The 20,973-nt window shown below is 42.5% G+C and overlaps 4 protein-coding genes across 8 annotated transcripts; 1 reads left to right on the top strand and 3 right to left on the bottom strand.

Moving 5' to 3' along the window:
- The first annotated feature begins 386 nt into the window (after positions 1 to 386).
- On the top strand, positions 387 to 18,487 carry pxmp2 (peroxisomal membrane protein 2). Of its 2 annotated transcripts, XM_029440029.1 has the most exons (6): positions 387 to 617; positions 1,008 to 1,130; positions 1,290 to 1,452; positions 2,524 to 2,643; positions 2,749 to 2,934; positions 18,166 to 18,487. In XM_029440029.1, exons 1-5 carry the CDS (start codon positions 508 to 510, stop codon positions 2,932 to 2,934), a joined length of 702 nt encoding a protein of 233 aa, XP_029295889.1. In that variant the 5' UTR covers positions 387 to 507; the 3' UTR covers positions 18,166 to 18,487. The 2 variants fall into 2 exon arrangements, with proteins under 2 accessions (XP_029295889.1, XP_029295888.1); XM_029440028.1 differs by lacking the exon at positions 18,166 to 18,487 and having other exon boundaries at positions 388 to 617; positions 2,749 to 3,490.
- On the bottom strand, positions 3,317 to 10,950 carry LOC115013601 (mucin-2-like). Of its 4 annotated transcripts, none has more exons than XM_029440023.1 (5): positions 10,679 to 10,950; positions 6,371 to 7,276; positions 5,492 to 6,145; positions 4,690 to 5,271; positions 3,317 to 4,464 (listed from the first exon to the last, which is right to left on the bottom strand). In XM_029440023.1, exons 2-5 carry the CDS (start codon positions 7,262 to 7,264, stop codon positions 3,625 to 3,627), a joined length of 2,970 nt encoding a protein of 989 aa, XP_029295883.1. In that variant the 5' UTR covers positions 7,265 to 7,276; positions 10,679 to 10,950; the 3' UTR covers positions 3,317 to 3,624. The 4 variants fall into 4 exon arrangements, with proteins under 4 accessions (XP_029295883.1, XP_029295886.1, XP_029295887.1 ...); XM_029440026.1 differs by having other exon boundaries at positions 4,723 to 5,271; XM_029440027.1 differs by having other exon boundaries at positions 5,525 to 6,145.
- On the bottom strand, positions 16,002 to 17,072 carry LOC115013605 (polyubiquitin-B-like). Its single transcript, XM_029440032.1, has 2 exons — positions 16,923 to 17,072; positions 16,002 to 16,787 (listed from the first exon to the last, which is right to left on the bottom strand). Exon 2 carries the CDS (start codon positions 16,773 to 16,775, stop codon positions 16,308 to 16,310), a length of 468 nt encoding a protein of 155 aa, XP_029295892.1. The 5' UTR covers positions 16,776 to 16,787; positions 16,923 to 17,072; the 3' UTR covers positions 16,002 to 16,307.
- A 61-nt stretch (positions 18,488 to 18,548) lies between the features above and the next one.
- On the bottom strand, positions 18,549 to 19,646 carry LOC115013603 (polyubiquitin-like). The gene is made up of 2 exons (XM_029440030.1): positions 19,492 to 19,646; positions 18,549 to 19,353 (listed from the first exon to the last, which is right to left on the bottom strand). Exon 2 carries the CDS (start codon positions 19,339 to 19,341, stop codon positions 18,856 to 18,858), a length of 486 nt encoding a protein of 161 aa, XP_029295890.1. The 5' UTR covers positions 19,342 to 19,353; positions 19,492 to 19,646; the 3' UTR covers positions 18,549 to 18,855.
- Between the last annotated feature and the right edge of the window lie 1,327 nt (positions 19,647 to 20,973).

The following is a 20,973-nucleotide window of genomic DNA, read 5'->3' as shown; positions in this document are numbered from 1 at the left end:
CTTTAAACGCAACACAGGATGATTACCTCCCATGTGTATGCCCCCTGAATAAAAGGATTTTAACAAGTGGATCAAACTAAATTGTTTAAGCACTGTGACTGTTATAGTTTTGTGTATAGCCAATAATATGTCGGGCTATATCACAGTTTTAACTACTAAACGGATTTTTAATGTGTATGTCTCTTTCTTTTCCCAATCTGCAGATTCATGTTGGGGTAATTTCAAAATAAATTAAACAGTGTATAAATATTGTTATTATTTGTTAGCGCTGTTCGACACATAAACACAATAATAAACATTTGTAAACTGTTCGTGATTCAGTCAATGAGATTTGCAATTGATAAATGTTCAATTAAAAACGTTGAATTGGTTGTTCCTGACGTCGACGTGAAGGCGCAGCTCCGCCAGGCAGTGACGCAATGACGTAGGCAGGAAGACTTTAGCGAAGCTTCTTCTCAACTTCGCCCCTGTCAGTCTGGTAATGTTTGTACAGTTAAACTACTGACAATGCCTGTGGAGAGTCTGCCAATACGGGATGCGTCCATTCATTTCCGTTTACTACAGCAGTATCTGGTTCTTCTGAAGAAATATCCCATCCTTACCAAGTCTGTAACGAGGTCTGTAGCTTCACTGTTCACTGCATGTCACTGTTCTGCAGCCTCGAGCTTGTTTTGTGTTTTTCTCCCTCAGTTTGACTGTCAGAAATGAGACGTTTTCATCTACTAAAGGACTAACAAAGTCATGTTGAAGTTTATTTAAGTTACTGTTTTCTACCGTGTAATATCGCGATTTTTAAGCAGTTATGTGATTGTTGACTTCAAAATATATCTAAGAGTCCACTTTGTTTGCCCTTTTGTTTCTGCACTCTGGCCTCAGCCAATCAGCATCTGCCCCGAAAACCTCCCCTAGTTTATGACACTGATTTCATTTGATAAGACATTATGAATGTAGACTACCTGTTGCATGATAATATAGTTGTGTTTGTTGTGTGTTCTTGATATTTTCAGTGGCATCCTCTCAGCTCTAGGAAATCTGCTTTCTCAGATTTTGGAGGCAAGAAAAAAGGCCAAGAATGGAGCCACATGCAATGAGATTGACACAGCTGGAGCTGCACGCTATGCCATTTATGGGTGAGACTTAATAGAGAAACAAAATGCAAGGTTGATTTGCTTTTTATGGCTCATCTACAACAAGAAAATGTATGTAATGGTGTGTTCATGTTAGACTCTTAAGGCATTGAAATATATTATAATATAGAATATAATATTATGTCTGATTGTCTATTTCAGGTTTTTTATTACAGGACCGGTGAGCCATTACTTTTACCAGCTGATGGAAGTGTGGATACCTGCCACAGACCCGCTCTGCATAGTCAAACGTCTGCTACTAGATCGGCTTGTTTTTGCCCCCGGTTTTCTGCTCATTTTCTACTTTGTTATGAACATCCTGGAGGTAGGTCATCTTAGAAACTGTCTCCCCTAATCATCTGATTAAAGGGGAACACCCTTGATTTCATAAATGTAGGGCTTGTAGGAGACAGATTTAAAATTAAAATAAAAAAGGTCAAAATTGCTTCAGCAGAGGCTGAATTTCTTTTAGGCCCCTGTAAGGGTGAAGCTAAAAATGCAGGATCCTACATTTCCCATAATGCATCTTAATATCATCTTTCATTAGACCTTCCCTGCCTAATAAATGCCCATTTATTTTAAACTCAAAGACCCAGTTTGTAACACAAATTCTGCTGTTTTTGTATTTATCAGGTTGAATAGTACTTCCCATTAAAGGTCTTCATAGGTCAAAACCTCCGTACCCGAACCCAAAAACACCCATAAATGTTCCACCTGGAACCGAACCGGAAATGTCTGTTATTTCAAAGCTAGGCCTCGGACCCATGCAGAACTGAGATATGTTGGACCCGGTAGACACAAACCCGATCGTCCCCTATTTCACTGCTGATTGCTTCACAAGTTAATTTAATGTTAATTTACATGTTGTCAAAACAAAACTTTATGTCTGACCTATTGTAACGTTAGCCTTCTCTCGTGACAAGTCCATCGTCCTTGGCAATAAAGTTGGTAAAATACGTCCAGATTTTGTGTTATTCCTCTCTTGCTGATTTAAAACAGCATGGCTAATCCATTCGTTATTTCAGACTATTAATATTTATTATTACACGGCTTTGTGAATACTTTATTCTAATTGGTAAGTTACGACATTCTACCGTCTATGTTTTCTTTATAGCAGAATAACAGACCGTTGATATGGCGCAGTTCTGATCTCTGAACACAGCGCGGACTATTTTCTTTATGGGAAACAATCTAATCATTTTTAAATGAACAAAATAATATTCAAATCAATATTTTGTGCTACAACTACTCGTGCAGTGTTAACCTAGATTTTTACCATAGTATTTGGTCCACTGTCTTCATGTATTATATGTTGCATTAAACGCATGCTATATTGTTTTTATAGAGACAACACATTTATTAATGTAATTATTTAATCATCCCAATCTATTGTCAGGCTAAAGGGTGGAGAGACTTTGAAAAGAAGATGAGAGGAAGTTACTGGACTGCTTTAAAGATGAATTGGAAAGTGTGGACTCCCTTCCAGTTCATCAATATCAACTTTGTGCCTGTTCAGGTATGCACTTCATTTCACTGGCATCTTCTCAAACAAAAGATGAATCACATAGTGACGCACTTGTTACGGTTTTCTCCCTTCCTGTTTCTGTTTTTTTCCATTCAGTTCAGAGTGCTGTATGCCAACACAATCGCCTTATTTTGGTACGCCTACCTTGCATTCTGTGAGGAAATGACGCTTCCCTACATTACCTCACAAAAAAACGCCCAAAACGGATTTGGAGGAAAGTGCTTCTTCACAGTGGCTTCAACATTTGGCTGTTTACTGTACTTTCACCCGTTTCTAATCTAGATAACAACTCTTACATACCGTAATCTGTATACTCCTAACAAACCTTTACTATGAGTTTAAGACAATAAAACATACTGGTATGATATGTTCGGATACATGACCGTTTGTAATTACGGAACATGTAGAATGTATTTAATGTGTTTTTTTACAAAGCACTGCTAAAAACTTGTAAAAATGTAATCGTAATGTAGTAGTATAGTACTGTACTGTAGTAAACATTGATTATGATTGAGACACTCTTTTAAATATTGGAATAATGTACATTTGAAATTGATGCTAAAGTGTTCCCTTCTGGTTACTTCTTGTGGTTTTGGTCTGTACACGGTACAGCTCCACCCCTGAGCTGAAGACAATACAGTAGGAAATGAGAAGAGACATGCAATTTACATTTAGAACTTTATTATATTTTTTAACAGCGTACAAATAACGTTACCTGATTAAAACGTGTGAAAATAAGATTATAATATGCTTTGTTGTGTGTGTATAACATATTTTACTGGAAAAACCAAATACTGAATAAAGCCTAAACAAGTTTTTAAGATATGGCACAATTACACCTCGAGGAATGTCTTGATTTTTTACAATTAAAATAGAAAAAAATAAAAGACATATGACACTTGAGGCTACGTGTTTTTCATTTAGATAAAAAAAGGAAAGTACAGAACTTTCTAGATTAAAGCAGAAGTGTCCTCAGCCTCCTCTCAGGCGGAGCATCAGGTCGATGGTACTCAGCGAGCGGACGTTGTAGTCTGAAAGTTTCCCCTGATTCATCTCTCTGCCTTGGTGAATGAGCCTCTGCTGGTTCGCCGTGATCCCCTCTGTGCACTCGACCTTGCTCCTGAAGTTGCTCACCGTCTCGTCGGGTTTGATGTTGTATGTGCTCACCTTCCCCTTTTCGTTTCTGAGGAACACTTGGATGGTGGCCGGCTGGGTCGCCGGCCGTGTCGCCGGCTGGGTCGCCGGCCATGTCGCCGGCTGGGTGGTCGGCCGGGTGGCCGGCTGAGTGGCCGGCCGGGTCGCCGGCTGAGTGGCCGGCCGGGTCGCCGGCCGGGTGGCCGGCTGGGTCGCCAGATGGGTGGCCGGCTGGGTCGCCGGCTGGGTCGCCGGCCGTGGGGCCGGCTGAGTGGCCGGCCAGGTCGCCGGCTGGGTGGCCGGCCGGGTAGCCGGACGGATGGCCGGCTGTGTCGCCGGCGGTGTCGCCGGCGGTGTCGCCGGCTGGATGGCCGGCTGGGTCGCCGGCCGTGGGGCCGGCTGGGTGGCCGGCGGGGTGGCCGGCTGGGTGGCCGGCTGGGTCACCCGCAGGGACACCATGGCGCCGGAGTGCAAGCCGTAGGAGCTGAGGGACATGGAGTCGTCGGTGAGAGAAGTGCTCAGGCCGTTCACTAAGATCAGCCTCTGGGTCTCACATTGAACTCCTAGTTCCTTCTGGATGCGGATTTTCAGAGAGCCCACTGTGTCCTGTGGTTGCACCCTCAGGGTGTGGGACGTCCCGTTTAGCATATTGATGTTTATATCCATGATAGAAGTGGCCTGAAAGATAATTTCATACATTAACATTTAAACATAAAAATATATATATTTACATTATTTAAAAAGTCTACTAGAAAAAACATTTCCAATTAAGTAAATCAAATCAAATCAAATTTATTTGTATAGCCCAATATCACAAATTATACATTTGTCTCAGTGTGCTTTACAGACTGTACAGGTTATGACATCCTCTCTGCACTCGACCTTGCTCCTGAAGTTGCTCACCGTCTCGTCGGGTTTGATGTTGTATGTGCTCACCTTCCCCTTTTCGTTTCTGAGGAACACTTGGATGGTGGCCGGCTGGGTGGCCGGCTGGGTCGCCGGCCGTGTCGCCGGCTGGGTCGCCGGCCATGTCGCCGGCTGGGTGGCCGGCTGGGTCGCCGGCCATGGGGCCGGCTGGGTCGCCAGATTGTTGGCCGGCTGGGTCGCCGGCTGGGTCGCCGGCTGAGTGGCCGGCCGGGTGGCCTGCCACGTGGCCGGCTGAGTGGCCGGCCGGGTCGCCGGCTGAGTGGCTGGCCGGGTCGCCGGCTGGGTGGCCGGCGGGGTGGCCGGCTGGGTGGCCGGCTGGGTCACCCGCAGGGACACCATGGCGCCGGAGTGCAAGCCGTAGGAGCTGAGGGACATGGAGTCGTCGGTGAGAGAAGTGCTCAGGCCGTTCACTAAGATCAGCCTCTGGGTCTCACATTGAACTCCTAGTTCCTTCTGGATGCGGATTTTCAGAGAGCCCACTGTGTCCTGTGGTTGCACCCTCAGGGTGTGGGACGTCCCGTTTAGCATATTGATGTTTATATCCATGATAGAAGTGGCCTGAAAGATAATTTCATACATTAACATTTAAACATAAAAATATATATATTTACATTATTTAAAAAGTCTACTAGAAAAAACATTTCCAATTAAGTAAATCAAATCAAATTTATTTGTATAGCCCAATATCACAAATTATACATTTGTCTCAGTGTGCTTTACAGACTGTACAGGTTACGACATCCTCTCTGCACTCGACCTTGCTCCTGAAGTTGCTCACCGTCTCGTCGGGTTTGATGTTGTATGTGCTCACCTTCCCCTTTTCGTTTCTGAGGAACACTTGGATGGTGGCCGGCTGGGTGGCCGGCTGGGTCGCCGGCCGTGTCGCCGGCTGGGTCGCCGGCCATGTCGCTGGCTGGGTGGCCGGCCGGGTGGCCGGCTGAGTGGCCGGCCGGGTCGCCGGCTGGGTCGCCGGCCGTGGGGCCGGCTGGGTCGCCAGATGGTTGGCCGGCCGGGTCGCCGGCTGGGTGGCCGGCTGGGTCGCCGGCCGTGGGGCCGGCTGGGTCGCCAGATGGTTGGCCGGCTGGGTGGCCGGCTGGGTGGCCGGCTGGGTCGCCAGATTGTTGGCCGGCTGGGTCGCCGGCTGGGTCGCCGGCTGAGTGGCCGGCGGGGTGGCCGGCTGGGTGGCCGGCTGGGTCACCCGCAGGGACACCATGGCGCCGGAGTGCAAGCCGTAGGAGCTGAGGGACATGGAGTCGTCGGTGAGAGAAGTGCTCAGGCCGTTCACTAAGATCAGCCTCTGGGTCTCACATTGAACTCCTAGTTCCTTCTGGATGCGGATTTTCAGAGAGCCCACTGTGTCCTGTGGTTGCACCCTCAGGGTGTGGGACGTCCCGTTTAGCATATTGATGTTTATATCCATGATAGAAGTGGCCTGAAAGATAATTTCATACATTAACATTTAAACATAAAAATATATATATTTACATTATTTAAAAAGTCTACTAGAAAAAACATTTCCAATTAAGTAAATCAAATCAAATCAAATTTATTTGTATAGCCCAATATCACAAATTATACATTTGTCTCAGTGTGCTTTACAGACTGTACAGGTTACGACATCCTCTCTGCACTCGACCTTGCTCCTGAAGTTGCTCACCGTCTCGTCGGGTTTGATGTTGTATGTGCTCACCTTCCCCTTTTCGTTTCTGAGGAACACTTGGATGGTGGCCGGCTGGGTCGCCGGCCGTGTCGCCGGCTGGGTCGCCGGCCATGTCGCTGGCTGGGTGGCCGGCCGGGTGGCCGGCTGAGTGGCCGGCCGGGTCGCCGGCTGGGTGGCCGGCTGGGTCGCCGGCCGTGGGGCCGGCTGGGTCGCCAGATGGTTGGCCGGCCGGGTCGCCGGCTGGGTGGCCGGCTGGGTCGCCGGCTGTGGGGCCGGCTGGGTCGCCAGATGGTTGGCCGGCTGGGTCGCCGGCCATGTCGCTGGCTGGGTGGCCGGCCAGGTCGCCGGCTGGGTGGCCTGCCACGTGGCCGGCTGAGTGGCCGGCCGGGTCGCCGGCTGAGTGGCTGGCCGGGTCGCCGGCTGGGTGGCCGGCTGGGTGGCCGGCCGGGTGGCCTGCCACGTGGCCGGTTGGGTAGCCGGCCATGTGGCCGGCTGGGTCGCCGGCCGCGGAGCCGGCTGGGTCGCCGGACGGATGGCCGGCTGTGTCGCCGGCGGTGTCGCCGGCTGGATTGCCGGCGGGGGCGCCGGCCGCGGAGCCGGCTGGGTCGCCGGACGGATGGCCGGCTGGGTCGCCGGCCGGGTCGCCGGCTGGGTGGCCGGCTGGGTCACCCGCAGGGACACCATGGCGCCGGAGTGCAAGCCGTAGGAGCTGAGGGACATGGAGTCGTCGGTGAGAGAAGTGCTCAGGCCGTTCACTAAGATCAGCCTCTGGGTCTCACATTGAACTCCTAGTTCCTTCTGGATGCGGATTTTCAGAGAGCCCACTGTGTCCTGTGGTTGCACCCTCAGGGTGTGGGACGTCCCGTTTAGCATATTGATGTTTATATCCATGATAGAAGTGGCCTGAAAGATAATTTCATACATTAACATTTAAACATAAATATATATATATTTACATTATTTAAAAAGTCTACTAGAAAAAACATTTCCAATTAAGTAAATCAAATCAAATCAAATTTATTTGTATAGCCCAATATCACAAATTATACATTTGTCTCAGTGTGCTTTACAGACTGTACAGGTTGCGACATCCTCTGTCCTTAGACCCTCGCATCGCACAAGGAAAAACTTCCTAAAAGAAACCCCAAAAAGGGGAAAAAATGGAAGAAACCTCAGGGAGAGCAACTGAGGAGGGATCCCTCTCCCAGGACGGACAGACGTGCAATAGATGTCGTGTGTACAGGATAAACAACATAGTACAAATACAACATTTGACAGAAATTATGTTGTGTTGGAAAAAAAAAGAAATAGAAAGTTTGGATGAATCCAGGAAAATGTCAATAAGGCTTCCCGGTGTCCAGCAGGCGCTGTCACGATTCATGATCCTGACGTAAACTTTATCAGAGGCAACCTGCCACATGAGAGACAGACACTCCGGGGATGATACCCCGGATGGTGAGTTAGTAACATACATTTACATAAATGCATACAGATAGAGAGGGAGAAGAAGAGAGAGGGAGAGAAGGAAGAGAGCAGGGAGGTGTCCCCCGGCAGTCTAAGCCTATAGCAGCATAACTAGGGGCTGATCCAGGGCAAACCTGAGCCAGCCCTAACTATAAGCTTTATCAAAAAGGAAAGTCTTTAGCCTACTCTTAAATGTGGAGAGTGTGTCTGCCTCCCGAACACAAACTGGAAGCTGGTTCCACTGGAGCGGAGCTTGATAGCTGAAGGCTCTGGCTCCCATTGTACTCTTAGAGACTCTAGGAACCACAAGTAACCCTGCAGTCTGGGAGCGTAATGCTCTAGTTGGTTTATAAGGTACTATGAGATCTTTAAGATATGCTGGAGCCTGACCTTTAATTGATTTGTAAGTCAGGAGAAGGATTTTGAATTATATTCTGTATTTTACTGGGAGCCAGTGCAGAGCAGCTAAGACAGGAGTAATATGATCCCGTTTCCTTGTTCTAGTCAATACACGTGCCGCTGCATTTTGGATCAACTGAAGAGTCTTAAGCGACTTTTTGGGACAACCTGATAACAATGAGTTGCAGTAATCCAGCCTTGAAGTAACAAATGCATGGACTAGTTTTTCTGCATCATTTTGAGACAGGATGTGTCTTATTTTTGCAATGTTACGTAGATGAAAGAAGGCAGTCCTTGAGATTTGTTTTATGTGGGAGTTAAACGACAGATCTTGATCAAAGATGACGCCAAGATTCCTTACAGTGGTGCTGGAGGCCAAGTTAATGCCATCCAGAGCTTCTATGTCATTAGAAAATGCGTTTCGGAGGCGTTTAGGGCCAAGTATAATAACTTCAGTTTTGTCTGTGTTTAACATCAAAAAGTTGCTAGACATCCAAGTTTTTATGTCCTTAAGGCATGCTTGAAGTTTAGCCAATTGATTGGTTTCATCTGGTTTAATTGATAGATATAATTGGGTATCATCCGCATAACAATGAAAGTTTATAGAGTGGTTCCTTATAATATTGCCCAAAGGAAGAATGTATAAGGTGAATAGAATCGGTCCAAGTACAGAACCCTGCGTAACTCCAAGACTGACTTTGGCTGTCATGGAGGATTTATCGTTAACAAGTACAAACTGAGATCGCTCAGATAAATAGGACTTGAACCAGCTTAGTGCGGTTCCTTTTATGCCAACACAATGTTCTCTGTAGTAGAATGTCATGATCAACAGTGTCGAAAGCAGCACTGAGGTCTAACAAGACAAGAACAGAGACAAGTCCTTTGTCTGATGCCAATAGAAGGTCATTGGTAACTTTCACCAGTGCCGTCTCTGTGCTATGATGAACTCTAAATCCAGATTGAAAAACCTCAAATAAACTATTATTATGTAAAAAGTCACACAACTGTTTTGCGACTGCTTTCTCAAGGATTTTAGCGAGAAAGGGAAGATTAGATATCGGCCTATAGTTGGCTAAAACCTCTGGATCAAGACTAGGCTTTTTAAGAAGTGGTTTTATTACAGCTACTTTAAAGGATGTTGGTACGTAGCCAGATAATAGAGACAGGTTGATCATATTTAATAACGAAGTGTTAATTAAGGGTAAAACTTCTTTAAACAGCTTAGTTGGAATCGGGTCCAAAAGACAGGTTGATGGCTTAGACGATGAGATTGTTGAAGTTAGTTGGTTAAGGTTGATTGGAGTAAAACAGATATATTTCAGGAGTTACAGATGTTTTTAAAATTCCAACAGTTGAAGTTAAGTCATTACCAATTGAGGTCAGGAGGAGATTAATTTTGTCTCTAATAATTATAATTTTATCGTTAAAGAAACTCATGAAGTCGTCACTACTGAGAGATATAGGAATAGAAGGCTCTGTAGAGCTGTGGCTCTCTGTCAGCCTGGCTACAGTGCTGAAAAGAAACCTGGGGTTGTTCTTATTTTCTTCTATTAAGGAAGAGTAATAAGCTGCTCTGGCATTACGGAGAGCCTTCTTATACGTTTTAAGATGATCTAACCAGACTAAACGAGATTCTTCCAACTTAGTGGAACGCCATTTACTTTCAATATTTCTCGACTTTTGTTTTAGTTTGCAGATTTGTAAATTAAGCCATGGAGCTTTCTTTTTCTGTTTTATGATCTTCTTCTTTAGAGGAGCGACAGAGTCGAGTGTTATTCGCAGTGAGGCTGCAGCACTATCAACAACATGATTAATTTGGGAGGGACTAAAGTTAGCATTGGAGTCCTCTGTTATATTGATATTGAGTCCTGGTATTGAATTAAGTGCTGATGGAATCACTTCCTTAAATTTAGTCACAGCACTTTCAGATAAACATCGAGCGTAGGATATTTTGCCTACTGGCTTGTAGTCCAGTAACAGGACTTCAAAAGTTATTAAAAAATGGTCTGATAAAAGAGGATTATGTGGACACACTTTCAATTTCAACACCATATCCCAGAACAAGGTCCAGAGTGTGGTTTAAACAGTGAGTTGGTTCATGTACATTCTGACTGAACCCAATTGAATCTAATATTGAGATAGATGCATTATTAAGGCTGTCACTATCAACATCCACATGAATATTAAAGTCACCTACAATAATTACTTTATCTGTTTTAAGGACTAAATTTGATAAAAATTCTGAGAATTCAGATAGAAATTCAGAATACGGACCAGGAGGGCGGTACACAGTAACAAATAAAACTGGCTTTATTGTTTTCCATGTTGGGTTTGAGAGCGTAAGAACAAGGCTTTCAAAAGAGTTATAGTTTAGTTTAGGCTTAGGATTGTATAGGAAGTATCACGTTGTATTTCTTTGTCTGGATAAAGAGAGCTTCTTACCTTGCGATGTCTTTAGCAAATTCCTTCGAAAAACTTGAAGTCTTTTTGGCTGTGACAGGAACACAAACGATGCTCTGGCGCAGTTGTCGGATGGTTCAGCGCACCACAGTTTATATACAGTCTGCCCCAGCTGATGAACACCTCCCCTTCTCTTAAGATTGGTTTTCCCTTCCATGTCTCATAACTTTCGGTTTCTATTCACCCAACATTACGCTGCATTGTTTTGATCGTTATCATTACTGCTTTAGTATTCTCTGTTCAGATACAGGAGAGATGCGAGCGGAGTCAGCGACGAGCTGAGCCTCCCCTCGGATTGTGCAATCCCTTGCCAACTAGGTTGAGCGCATGCATTTGGCGCGTGCCTGTTGCTATCTCTCTGTATGTCGCCAATATAATGTTTACAGACACTTTTATTATGAGTGCTGCCTTTATATAGTCCAGTTAATGTATGTAATGTATGTGTGTAACATATGTAATCTTGCTGATGTGACATAAAACCACAGTGAAAAAACACCAGGTGAGGCAGACAGTAGGCTACTCTGCCCAATACATGCACCTCTCTGAGCCGCTATCAATGTAACCTTCTTTTTTGGCCAATTGTGTACCTTATCTGTGTGTGTATAAATAATGCTGATTTGAGATATGAAAAATAACCAATAGTCAATTTTCATGCTGCCAAGAAAATGGTGAATAAGCTACTCAATTGGGTTCATATATTTGTAAATCTGACTCTGAAAGAGTGAGTGCCTCCCCAGCCATGAACCTCACCGCATGTCACTGGCTGAACAACTGATGAACTACAATTAACCCAAAAAGTGATTGCAATAACTTTGTGTAAAATGAGTGATTTGGATGAGTTTTAAGAAGATTATTTCCTGTGAATATTGCATTAGAGATGCATCTCATCTCATCTAAAATGTGTCAAAACAAGTTATTTTTAGCCACTTATATTGAAAACAAACCAATGTGTTCTATGGAAACAAAACAGAAAAATACGTGTTTTATTAAATAAAGTTAAACAACACGAGAATGAAAACAGGACAAATGAAGATCATAATGTAAATCCCAAATTAAAGCAAAGTACTGCCATTACACTGAATGTCCTCATAACAAAGGTTTCCAAAACACTGCTGACTCACAATTTTAGTAACATGGCCAAGGTCAGGGTCCTTGAACACAACACGAGTGGAACGTGTCATCACGTGGTCATGTCATGTAAAAAAAAAATATATATTAAACGAGACTGTCATTGACATCATGAACACAGCATGGCGAGTGTAACAAAGAGAAAGGTGGATGCAGAATGTCGCACTTTCCAGGAGAAATGGACGAACGACTATTTCTTTGTGGTAGTAAAAGGCCAGTGTGCCTAGTCTGTGCGGACGCGCTTGCGGTGTTAAAAAAGGCTCTCCAGCGTCATTACAGCTCGAAACATGGCAAACTGCATGAGCTGAGAGGACAAGTGCGTTTGGATAAAGTTCACGCTCTTCGGCAGAGTTTGGCCCAACAAGCAGCTCTCCCCAAAACATGGAAAGATAAAAAAGAAATATACAGGGATGAAAAAGCATGAAAGAAAGGTGAAATGAATGGGCTGTGTCTTAAATGTTTTAGCAGAGGTTATGAGTTAAATAAATAGTATGGTCCTCGAAGGATTTTGTAAAAATTGAAATGGCCCTTGATAGGAACAAGGTCCCCCCCAACTGTTTTATAGGCTCTGCTATGTTGTTAAATCTGAGATTTGAAAAAAAGAGCGAGGCAAAGACCTTGTATGTGTAAATTCACTTGGCAATAAACCAAATTGTGAATTGATTCTGACCAGTGTCCAGGCAACTGTGTTGTTTTTAGACTTATTTTTATTTTGCTGAGCAATAAAGTCCTGCTTGAAAAACAACAACATCAATCCCCCCCCCCCCCCCCCCCCCCCCCCCCCCCCTGCTGGCGTATATGAAAATTGGTCAGAGTCAAAATACGTCCAACTTTTCATCGTATCGGATCGGAAAAGTGAACGTATACAGATACGCCTGTCTAACCTATTGATAGAGTATCACTTACTTATACAAAATGTATAAATATCGGCAACACGCTGGTGTACGTTGATATAAGGTAAGGCATAAGTAGTATACGTTAAGAGCACGCAGTGTTACGCTGGGGTGCGTTGTTGAACGCTGATGTTTTGAGCATGTTCAAAATGACCAGACGTACCCAACGTGTGCTTCATAAGTTATGCAGATGTTACACATAAATTACGTTACGTTAGACATACGTGAATACAGAATACGTACGTGAATACTTACCTACGTAAATACAGTACGTGAATACCTACATGAATACAGTACGTGAATACGTTAGATGTACGTTAGATATAGGCTACGTCGGCTGACGGTGAACCCTACAGCCAATTTATTGATAACGAGTGGATAACCTATTCGTAACCTATGTTAAGCTTATCCCTGACGACGGACTAGCTTATTAAACGTGTTTCTACAGTACAGCTAGCGTTCAGCTAGCGTTTTGGGAGCTTATTGGGGTTTGAATATAGTATATAGGGTCCCTGTGAGTAGCTCATCCTCACTTCTTCACAGCACGTCTTGATGAATACATCAACACATCATCAACCCAGCATCAGAGAGCATGGAGGATGCTGAGAGGCAAGAGTACATTCTAGCCATTCTCCAGCATCAGCATGACGTGAACCAAATGGCACTTTTCCAGCTCCGTTGGCCAGACGCTCTGATACGTTTTGTATTAGTAAGTGATACACTATCAATAGGTTTGACATACGTATACTAATTCATTATGTATACGTGTGGAAAAGTTGGACATATTTGGACTCTGACAAATTTTGAGCTAGTTTTCATATACGCCGGCATACGTTTCTGGCATATCGTCTGCGTCCTTCAAACGATCACAACTTACCCTTAATTTATATCAAAGTATTGCCGATATTTCGTATACGCCAGCATACGTTTCTGCCATACGAATATGTGTGACAGGTAGCGATGTGTCCTTTCGTGTCGAGGCTTCGAAGCGTGTGTCGAGTAATCGCAGAATATTTTTGTGAAGTGCGTATCAAGGCTTGTGTTGATGACGTATGTGATGATGTCCTCGCGAACTTGCCGTACCACGTGACTGATTCAGGAACAGGTTCGCGGGTTTGGCGTGTGATTCAAAATATAAAGGGGAGCGAACCGCAATTGAGCCCCCTCATAATCAACACTTTATATAACCGCGAATGTGTGGGTTGTTGTTGTCGTAGTATGCATGGTTGCTGTTGAGTTGTTGGTATTGCGTTTGTATTGGATCATTATGGAGCCAGCCAACTAGCAAAACAATTGTTATGCACGGCAGCATCATCTTCCTTGTGAGCAAGTAAAGATACCATATTTAAATCTGTTTAAAAGGTAATGTACATCCAACGTGTACATTACACATCCCTGGTGGCGCAGCTCGTAGAGCATGCGACCCACATTTCAATTGCTTGCAGCAGCGGCCTGGGGTTCAAAACAGACCTGCTGCTATTTGCTGCATGTCATTCCCCTTCTCTCTGTCCAATCTTAAACTGCACTATCATTTAAGGCAGAAAAAGCACACATTTTTTTCCAGGCACTCTCTTCTCAATAACACGTAATAACATCAATCTTTATTTTTAAATAGAACATTATATTCAGTCTTATATGTGTGCGTCAAAGAATCTTCAGGGCAAAGATACTTTACATCCACTGCAGCCTTGCACTTCGCCGGTTTTACATTTATTGTCCACTTGATGGCGCAGTAGAGTAAATGAAGCACCATGAAGCTTCGGCACATGTGCAAACCAATTGGATGGAAAGCTTCAATGCTTCATGAAGCTTCATCTCGCCATCACTCGTGACAGGGCCTTAATGCTTTGGTCGGGACTTACATTCGGGCTGGTCGTAGTAGCAGAGCTAACATTTGCATCACTGGTGCTGGATTCAGACTGTGTGCGTTTAAAAAATGCGGATATTTTTGCCTAAGTTTTTGAATGTTGAGGTTGACGTCGCTCCATTTATAAATATTTTGTTGGATATTTAACTTTTTTGTGCGTTGTAGTTCTCTCCTCTTTTCCTCCGCTATGTCTCTGACTGGAGGTGTGCGCCCGCACGTGTGTGTCGGGAGCGGAGCCCCGCCCTTTGCGAAACAGCAGAGGAAAGAATGTGAATGCGCAAAGCAGCAACGCAGTAGACAGGGAAACGTGCACATAAATTAGATAAATAACATAAGCGGTTAAATTATTTAATAAAAGAGAACCTGCTCAATGTGAAAAGCGAGTTGTGATTTGGCACTATATATATTTTAAAAAAAAGTTTGAATCTCAAACTTCTTACCATTGCATTTGACACTTCTGAATGAAATGGCTTTGTTTGCTCCCTGGGTACATGGCGTATCAGGGAAATTGAAGGTAAAAACAACAACAAAATGTTTTAATAATATAATATTTATTATTATTTAGAAATTCTATTATTTAACTTCAATCTCAGAGTATTTGAGTTTTTATAATAACATAATATCTAATGATAAGAAAAATAATATAAGAATTTAAATACAAAATGTATATAATCAATTTGTAATATAAATAATAAATACTAAGAATAATAATCATAATAATACAAACAGAATAATAATCAACATTAATATTAAGGGGAGACAATTAGCCTACATATTATTTGACGGGGGGGGTGGGGGGGTCGGTAAGGCACCGAGATAATGGATAGGGGTGTGCTGGCCGAAAAAAGGTTGACATCCACTGCACTACAGGAAGACATATACAGTGAGGACTAGGGCTGAACGATTTGCAAAATATATCTTATTGCAATTATTTTGACTGATGTTGTAATTGCGACATGATTTAAGATATTGATCATTTTTGCATCATTATTCTAATTCTTATTGAAAAACATATGAAATAATACTGCTGTGATTTTTCTGCAGGGATCTGTACCAAACTAAGATTTGTTTCTGTGTGTTGTTCTAAAGTGTGGACTCCCTTCCAGTTCATCAATATCAACTTTGTACTTGTTCAGGTATGCACTTCATTTCACTGGCATCTTCTCAAACAAAAGATGAATCACATAGTGACTCACTTGTTATGTTTTTCTGTAATCGTAATGTAGTAGTATAGTACTGTACTGTAGTAAACATTGATTATGATTGAGACACTCTTTTAAATATTGGAATAATGTACATTTGAAATGGATGCTAAAGTGTTCCCTTCTGGTTACTTCTTGTGGTTTTGGTCTGTACACGGTACAGCTCCACCCCTGAGCTGAAGACAATACAGTAGGAAATGAGAAGAGACATGCAATTTACATTTAGAACTTTAATATATTTTTAACAGTGTACAAATAACGTTACCTGATTAAAACGTGTGAAAATAAGATAATAATATGCTTTGTTGTGTGTATAACATATTTTACTGGAAAAACCAAATACTGAATAAAGCCTAAACAAGTTTTTAAGATATGGCACAATTACACTTCGAGGAATGTCTTGATTTTTTACAATTAAAATAGAAATAAATAAAAGACATATGACACTTGAGGCTACGTGTTTTTCATTTAGAAAAAAAAAAGGAACGTACAGAACTTTCTAGATTAAAGCAGAAGTGTCCTCAGCCTCCTCTCAGGCGGAGCGTCAGGTCGATGGTACTCAGCGAGCAGACGTTGTAGTCTGAAAGTTTCCCCTGATTCATCTCTCTGCCTTGGTGAATGAGCCTCTGCTGGTTCGCCGTGATCCCCTCTCTGCACTCGACCCTGCTGCTGAAGTTGCTCACCGTCTCGTCGGGTTTGATGTCGTATGTGCTCATCTTCCCCTTTTCGTTTCTGAGGAACACCTGGATGGTGGCCGGCTGGGTCACCAGCAGGGACACCATGGCGCCGGAGTGCAAGCCGTAGGAGCTGAGGGACATGGAGTCGTCGGTGAGAGGAGTGCTCAGGCCGTTCACAAAGATCAGCCTCTGGGTCTCACATTGAACTCCTAGTTCCTTCTGGATGCGGATTTTCAGAGAGCCCACTGTGTCCTGTGGTTGCACCATCAGGGTGCGGGACGTCCCGTTTAGCATCTTGATGATTATATCCATGATAGAAGTGGCCTGAAAGATAATTTCATACATTAACATTTAAACATAAAAAAATATATATTTACATTATTTAAGAAGTCTAATAAAAAACATTTCCAATTAAGTATCACGTTGTATTTCTTTGTTTGGATAAAGAGAGCTTCTTACCTTGTGATATCTTTAGCAAATTCCTTCGAAAAACTTGAAGTCTTTTTGGCGGTGACAGGAACACAAACGATGCTATGGCGCAGTTGTCGGATGGTTCAGCTCACCACAGTTTATATACAGTCTGCCCCAGCTGATGAACACCTCCCCTTCTCTTAAGATTCGTTTTTCCTTCCATGTCTCATAACGTTTCTATTCTCCCAACATTACGTTGCATTGTTTTGATCGTTATCATTACTGCTTTAGGGCAGTGGTTCACAAGCTTTTTCTTTTAGGGATACCTTTATATCATTAAATAAACTGACGACCCCTGATTAACGTTAAGTGACATATGTTATGGATATGTCATATTGTATTCAATGCAAAACAATAACAGTGCTGAACAACTGATAAACTGTACAATTAACCCAAAAAGTGATTGCAATAACTTTGTGTAAAATTTGTGATTTGGATGAGTTTTAAAGTTAAGAAGATTATTTCCTGTGAAGATTGCATCAGAGATGCATCTCATCAGATAAAATGTGTCAAAACAAGTTATTTTTAGCCACTTATACTGAAAACAAACCAATGTGTTATATGGAAACAAAACAGAAAGAGAAAATATTACGTTCTTTATTAAATAAAGTTAAACACAAGAATGAAAACAGGACAAATGAAGATCATAATGTAAATCCCAAATTAAAGCAAAGTACTGCCATTACACTGAATGTCCTCATAACAAAAGGTTGCCAAAACACTGCTGACTCACAATTTTAGTAACATGATACTGAAACTAAAATGAGATTTAACCGCAGGTGTCAAACGAAACTGAACAATGACAAATCTAAATGCAGGAAAATCATGTTTTTACAACTTCCCAAATTAAACATGTGTAATAATTATTATAACTCTGAGTGTTTCAATATGGTGGCCCTCTCCTCCCTCGTTGGTAGAGGAATATTTCCTGTGGTGAAAAAAATAAATATTAGTTAAGAATCTTCACAGTTACAAACAAAACAGGATGAAAAGGATACATAATGCTTCATTTCAGATTATTGTACAGAATATATAGAGAATAAATAGTAAGATATATACAGGTTTTCTCCCTTCCTGTTTCTGTTTTTTTCCTTTCAGTTCAGAGTGCTGTATGCCAACACAATCGCCTTATTTTGGTACGCCTACCTTGCATCTGTGAGGAAATGACGCTTCCCTACATTACCTCACAAAAATTGGCTGTTTACTGTACTTTCACCCGTTTCTAATCTAGATAACAACTCTTACATACCGTAATCTGTATACTCCTAACAAACCTTTACTATGAGTTTAAGAAATTAAAACATACTGGTATGATATGTTCGGATACATGACCGTTTGTAATTACAGAACATGTAGAATGTATTTAATGTGTTTTTTTACAAAGCACTGCTAAAAACTTGTAAAAATGTAATCGTAATGTAGTAGTATAGTACTGTACTGTAGTAAACATTGATTATGATTGAGACACTCTTTTAAATATTGGAATAATGTACATTTGAAATTGATGCTAAAGTGTTCCCTTCTGGTTACTTCTTGTGGTTTTTTGTCTGTACACGGTACAGCTCCACCCCTGAGCTGAAGACAATACAGTAGGAAATGAGAAGAGACATGCAATTTACATTTAGAACTTTATTATATTTTTAACAGTGTACAAATAACGTTACCTGATTAAAACGTGTGAAAATAAGATTATAATATGCTTTGTTGTGTGTATAACATATTTTACTGGAAAAAACAAATACTGAATAAAGCCTAAACAAGTTTTTTAAGATATGGCACAATTACACCTCGAGGAATGTCTTGATTTTTTACAATTAAAATAGAAACAAATAAAAGACATACGACACTTGAGGCTACGTGTTTTTCATTAGGATAAAAAAAAGGAAAGTACAGAACTTTCTAGATTAAAGCAGAAGTGTCCTCAGTCTCCTCTCAGGCGGAGCATCAGGTCGATGGTACTCAGCGAGCGGACGTTGTAGTCTGAAAGTTTCCCCTGATTCATGTCTCTGCCTTGGTGAATGAGCCTCTGCTGGTCCACCGTGATCCCCTCTCTGGACTCGACCCTGCTCCTGAAGTTGCTCACCGTCTCGTCGGGTTTGATGTCGTATGTGCTCATCTTCGCCTTTTCGTTTCTGAGGAACACCTGGATGGTGGCCGGCTGGGTCACCGGCTGGGTGGCCGGCTGGGTCACCGGTTGGATGGCCGGCTGGGTCACCAGCAGGGACACCATGGCGCCAGAGTGCAAACCGTAGGAGCTGAGGGACATGGAGTCGTCGGTGAGAGGAGTGCTCAGCCTCTGGTTCTCACATTGAACTCCTAGTTCCTTCTGGATGCGGATTTTCAGAGAGCCCACTGTGTCCTGTGGTTGCACCCTCAGGGTGTGGGACATCTTGATGATTATATCCATGATAGAGGTGGCCTGAAAGATAATTTCATACATTAACATTTAAACATAAAAAAATATATATTTACATTATTTAAGAAGTCTACTAGAAAAAAACATTTCCAATTAAGTATCACGTTGTATTTCTTTGTCTGGATAAAGAGAGCTTCTTACCTTGTGATATCTTTAGCAAATTCCTTCGAAAAACTTGAAGTCTTTTTGGCGGTGACAGGAACACAAACGATGCTCTGGCGCAGTTGTCGGATGGTTCAGCTCACCACAGTTTATATACAGTCTGCCCCAGCTGATGAACACCTCCCCTTCTCTTAAGATTCGTTTTCCCTTCCATGTCTCATAACTTTCGGTTTCTATTCTCCCAACATTACGCTGCATTGTTTTGATCGTTATCATTACTGCTTTAGGGCAGTGGTTCACAAGCTTTTTCTTTTAGGGATACCTTTATATCATTAAATAAACTGACGACCCCTGATTAACGTTAAGTGACATATGTTATGGATATGTCATATTGTATTCAATGCAAAACAATAACAGTGCTGAACACAGGGACGTGCGGTCAGGGGAGGCAGAGTAATTTGCCAGAATTTGCGTATTCTCTGTTCAGATTCAGGGAGAGATGCGAGCGGAGTCAGCGACGAGCTGAGCCTCCCCTCGGATTGTGCAATCCCTTGCCAACTAGGTTGAGCGCATGCATTTGGCGCGTGCCTGTTGCTATCTCTCGGTATGTCGCCAATATAATGTTTACAGACACTTTTATTATGAGTCCTGCCTTTCTGTCCAGTTAATGTATGTAATGTACGTGTGTAACATATGTAGTCTTGCTGATGTGACATAAAACCACAGTGAAAAAACACCAGGTGAGGCAGACAGTAGGCTACTCTGCCCAATACATGCACCTCTCTGAGCCGCTATCAATGTAACCTTCTTTTTTGGCCAATTGTGTACCTTATCTGTGTGTGTATAAATAATGCTGATTTGAGATATGAAAAATAACCAATAGTCAATTTTCATGCTGCCAAGAAAATGGTGAATAAGCTACTCAATTGGGTTCATATATTTGTAAATCTGACTCTGAAAGAGTGAGTGCCTCCCCAGCCATGAACCTCACCGCATGTCACTGGCTGAACAACTGATGAACTACAATTAACCCAAAAAAGTGATTGCAATAACTTTGTGTAAAATGAGTGATTTGGATGAGTTTTAAGAAGATTATTTCCTGTGAATATTGCATTAGAGATGCATCTCATCTCATCTAAAATGTGTCAAAACAAGTTATTTTTAGCCACTTATATTGAAAACAAACCAATGTGTTCTATGGAAACAAAACAGAAAAATACGTGTTTTATTAAATAAAGTTAAACAACACGAGAATGAAAACAGGACAAATGAAGATCATAATGTAAATCCCAAATTAAAGCAAAGTACTGCCATTACACTGAATGTCCTCATAACAAAGGTTTCCAAAACACTGCTGACTCACAATTTTAGTAACATGGCCAAGGTCAGGGTCCTTGAACACAACACGAGCGGAACGTGTCATCACGTGGTCATGTCATGTAAAAAAAATATATATATTAAACGAGACTGTCATTGACATCATGAACACAGCATGGCGAGTGTAACAAAGAGAAAGGTGGA

This window comes from Cottoperca gobio, chromosome 9 (genome assembly GCF_900634415.1).
Source record: "Cottoperca gobio chromosome 9, fCotGob3.1, whole genome shotgun sequence".
NCBI classification, from domain to species: domain Eukaryota; kingdom Metazoa; phylum Chordata; class Actinopteri; order Perciformes; family Bovichtidae; genus Cottoperca; species Cottoperca gobio.
This window is presented reverse-complemented; position numbering and strand designations above follow the sequence as displayed.

Bases quoted from the DNA above. Each gene is read 5' to 3' on its own strand.
- pxmp2 (XM_029440029.1), top strand. From the start codon at position 508: ATGCCTGTGGAGAGTCTGCCAATACGGGATGCGTCCATTCATTTCCGT. The intron at 618-1,007 runs GTCTGTAGCTTC...TGATATTTTCAG, and splicing joins CTTACCAAGTCTGTAACGAG to TGGCATCCTCTCAGCTCTAG. The intron at 1,131-1,289 runs GTGAGACTTAAT...TGTCTATTTCAG, and splicing joins GCACGCTATGCCATTTATGG to GTTTTTTATTACAGGACCGG.
- LOC115013601 (XM_029440023.1), bottom strand. From the start codon at position 7,264: ATGGATATAAACATCAATATGCTAAACGGGACGTCCCACACCCTGAGG. The intron at 6,146-6,370 runs GTGAGCAACTTC...ATTATCTTTCAG, and splicing joins ACATCAAACCCGACGAGACG to GCCACTTCTATCATGGATAT. The intron at 5,272-5,491 runs GTGAGCAACTTC...ATTATCTTTCAG, and splicing joins ACATCAAACCCGACGAGACG to GCCACTTCTATCATGGATAT.
- LOC115013605 (XM_029440032.1), bottom strand. From the start codon at position 16,775: ATGGATATAATCATCAAGATGCTAAACGGGACGTCCCGCACCCTGATG.
- LOC115013603 (XM_029440030.1), bottom strand. From the start codon at position 19,341: ATGGATATAATCATCAAGATGTCCCACACCCTGAGGGTGCAACCACAG.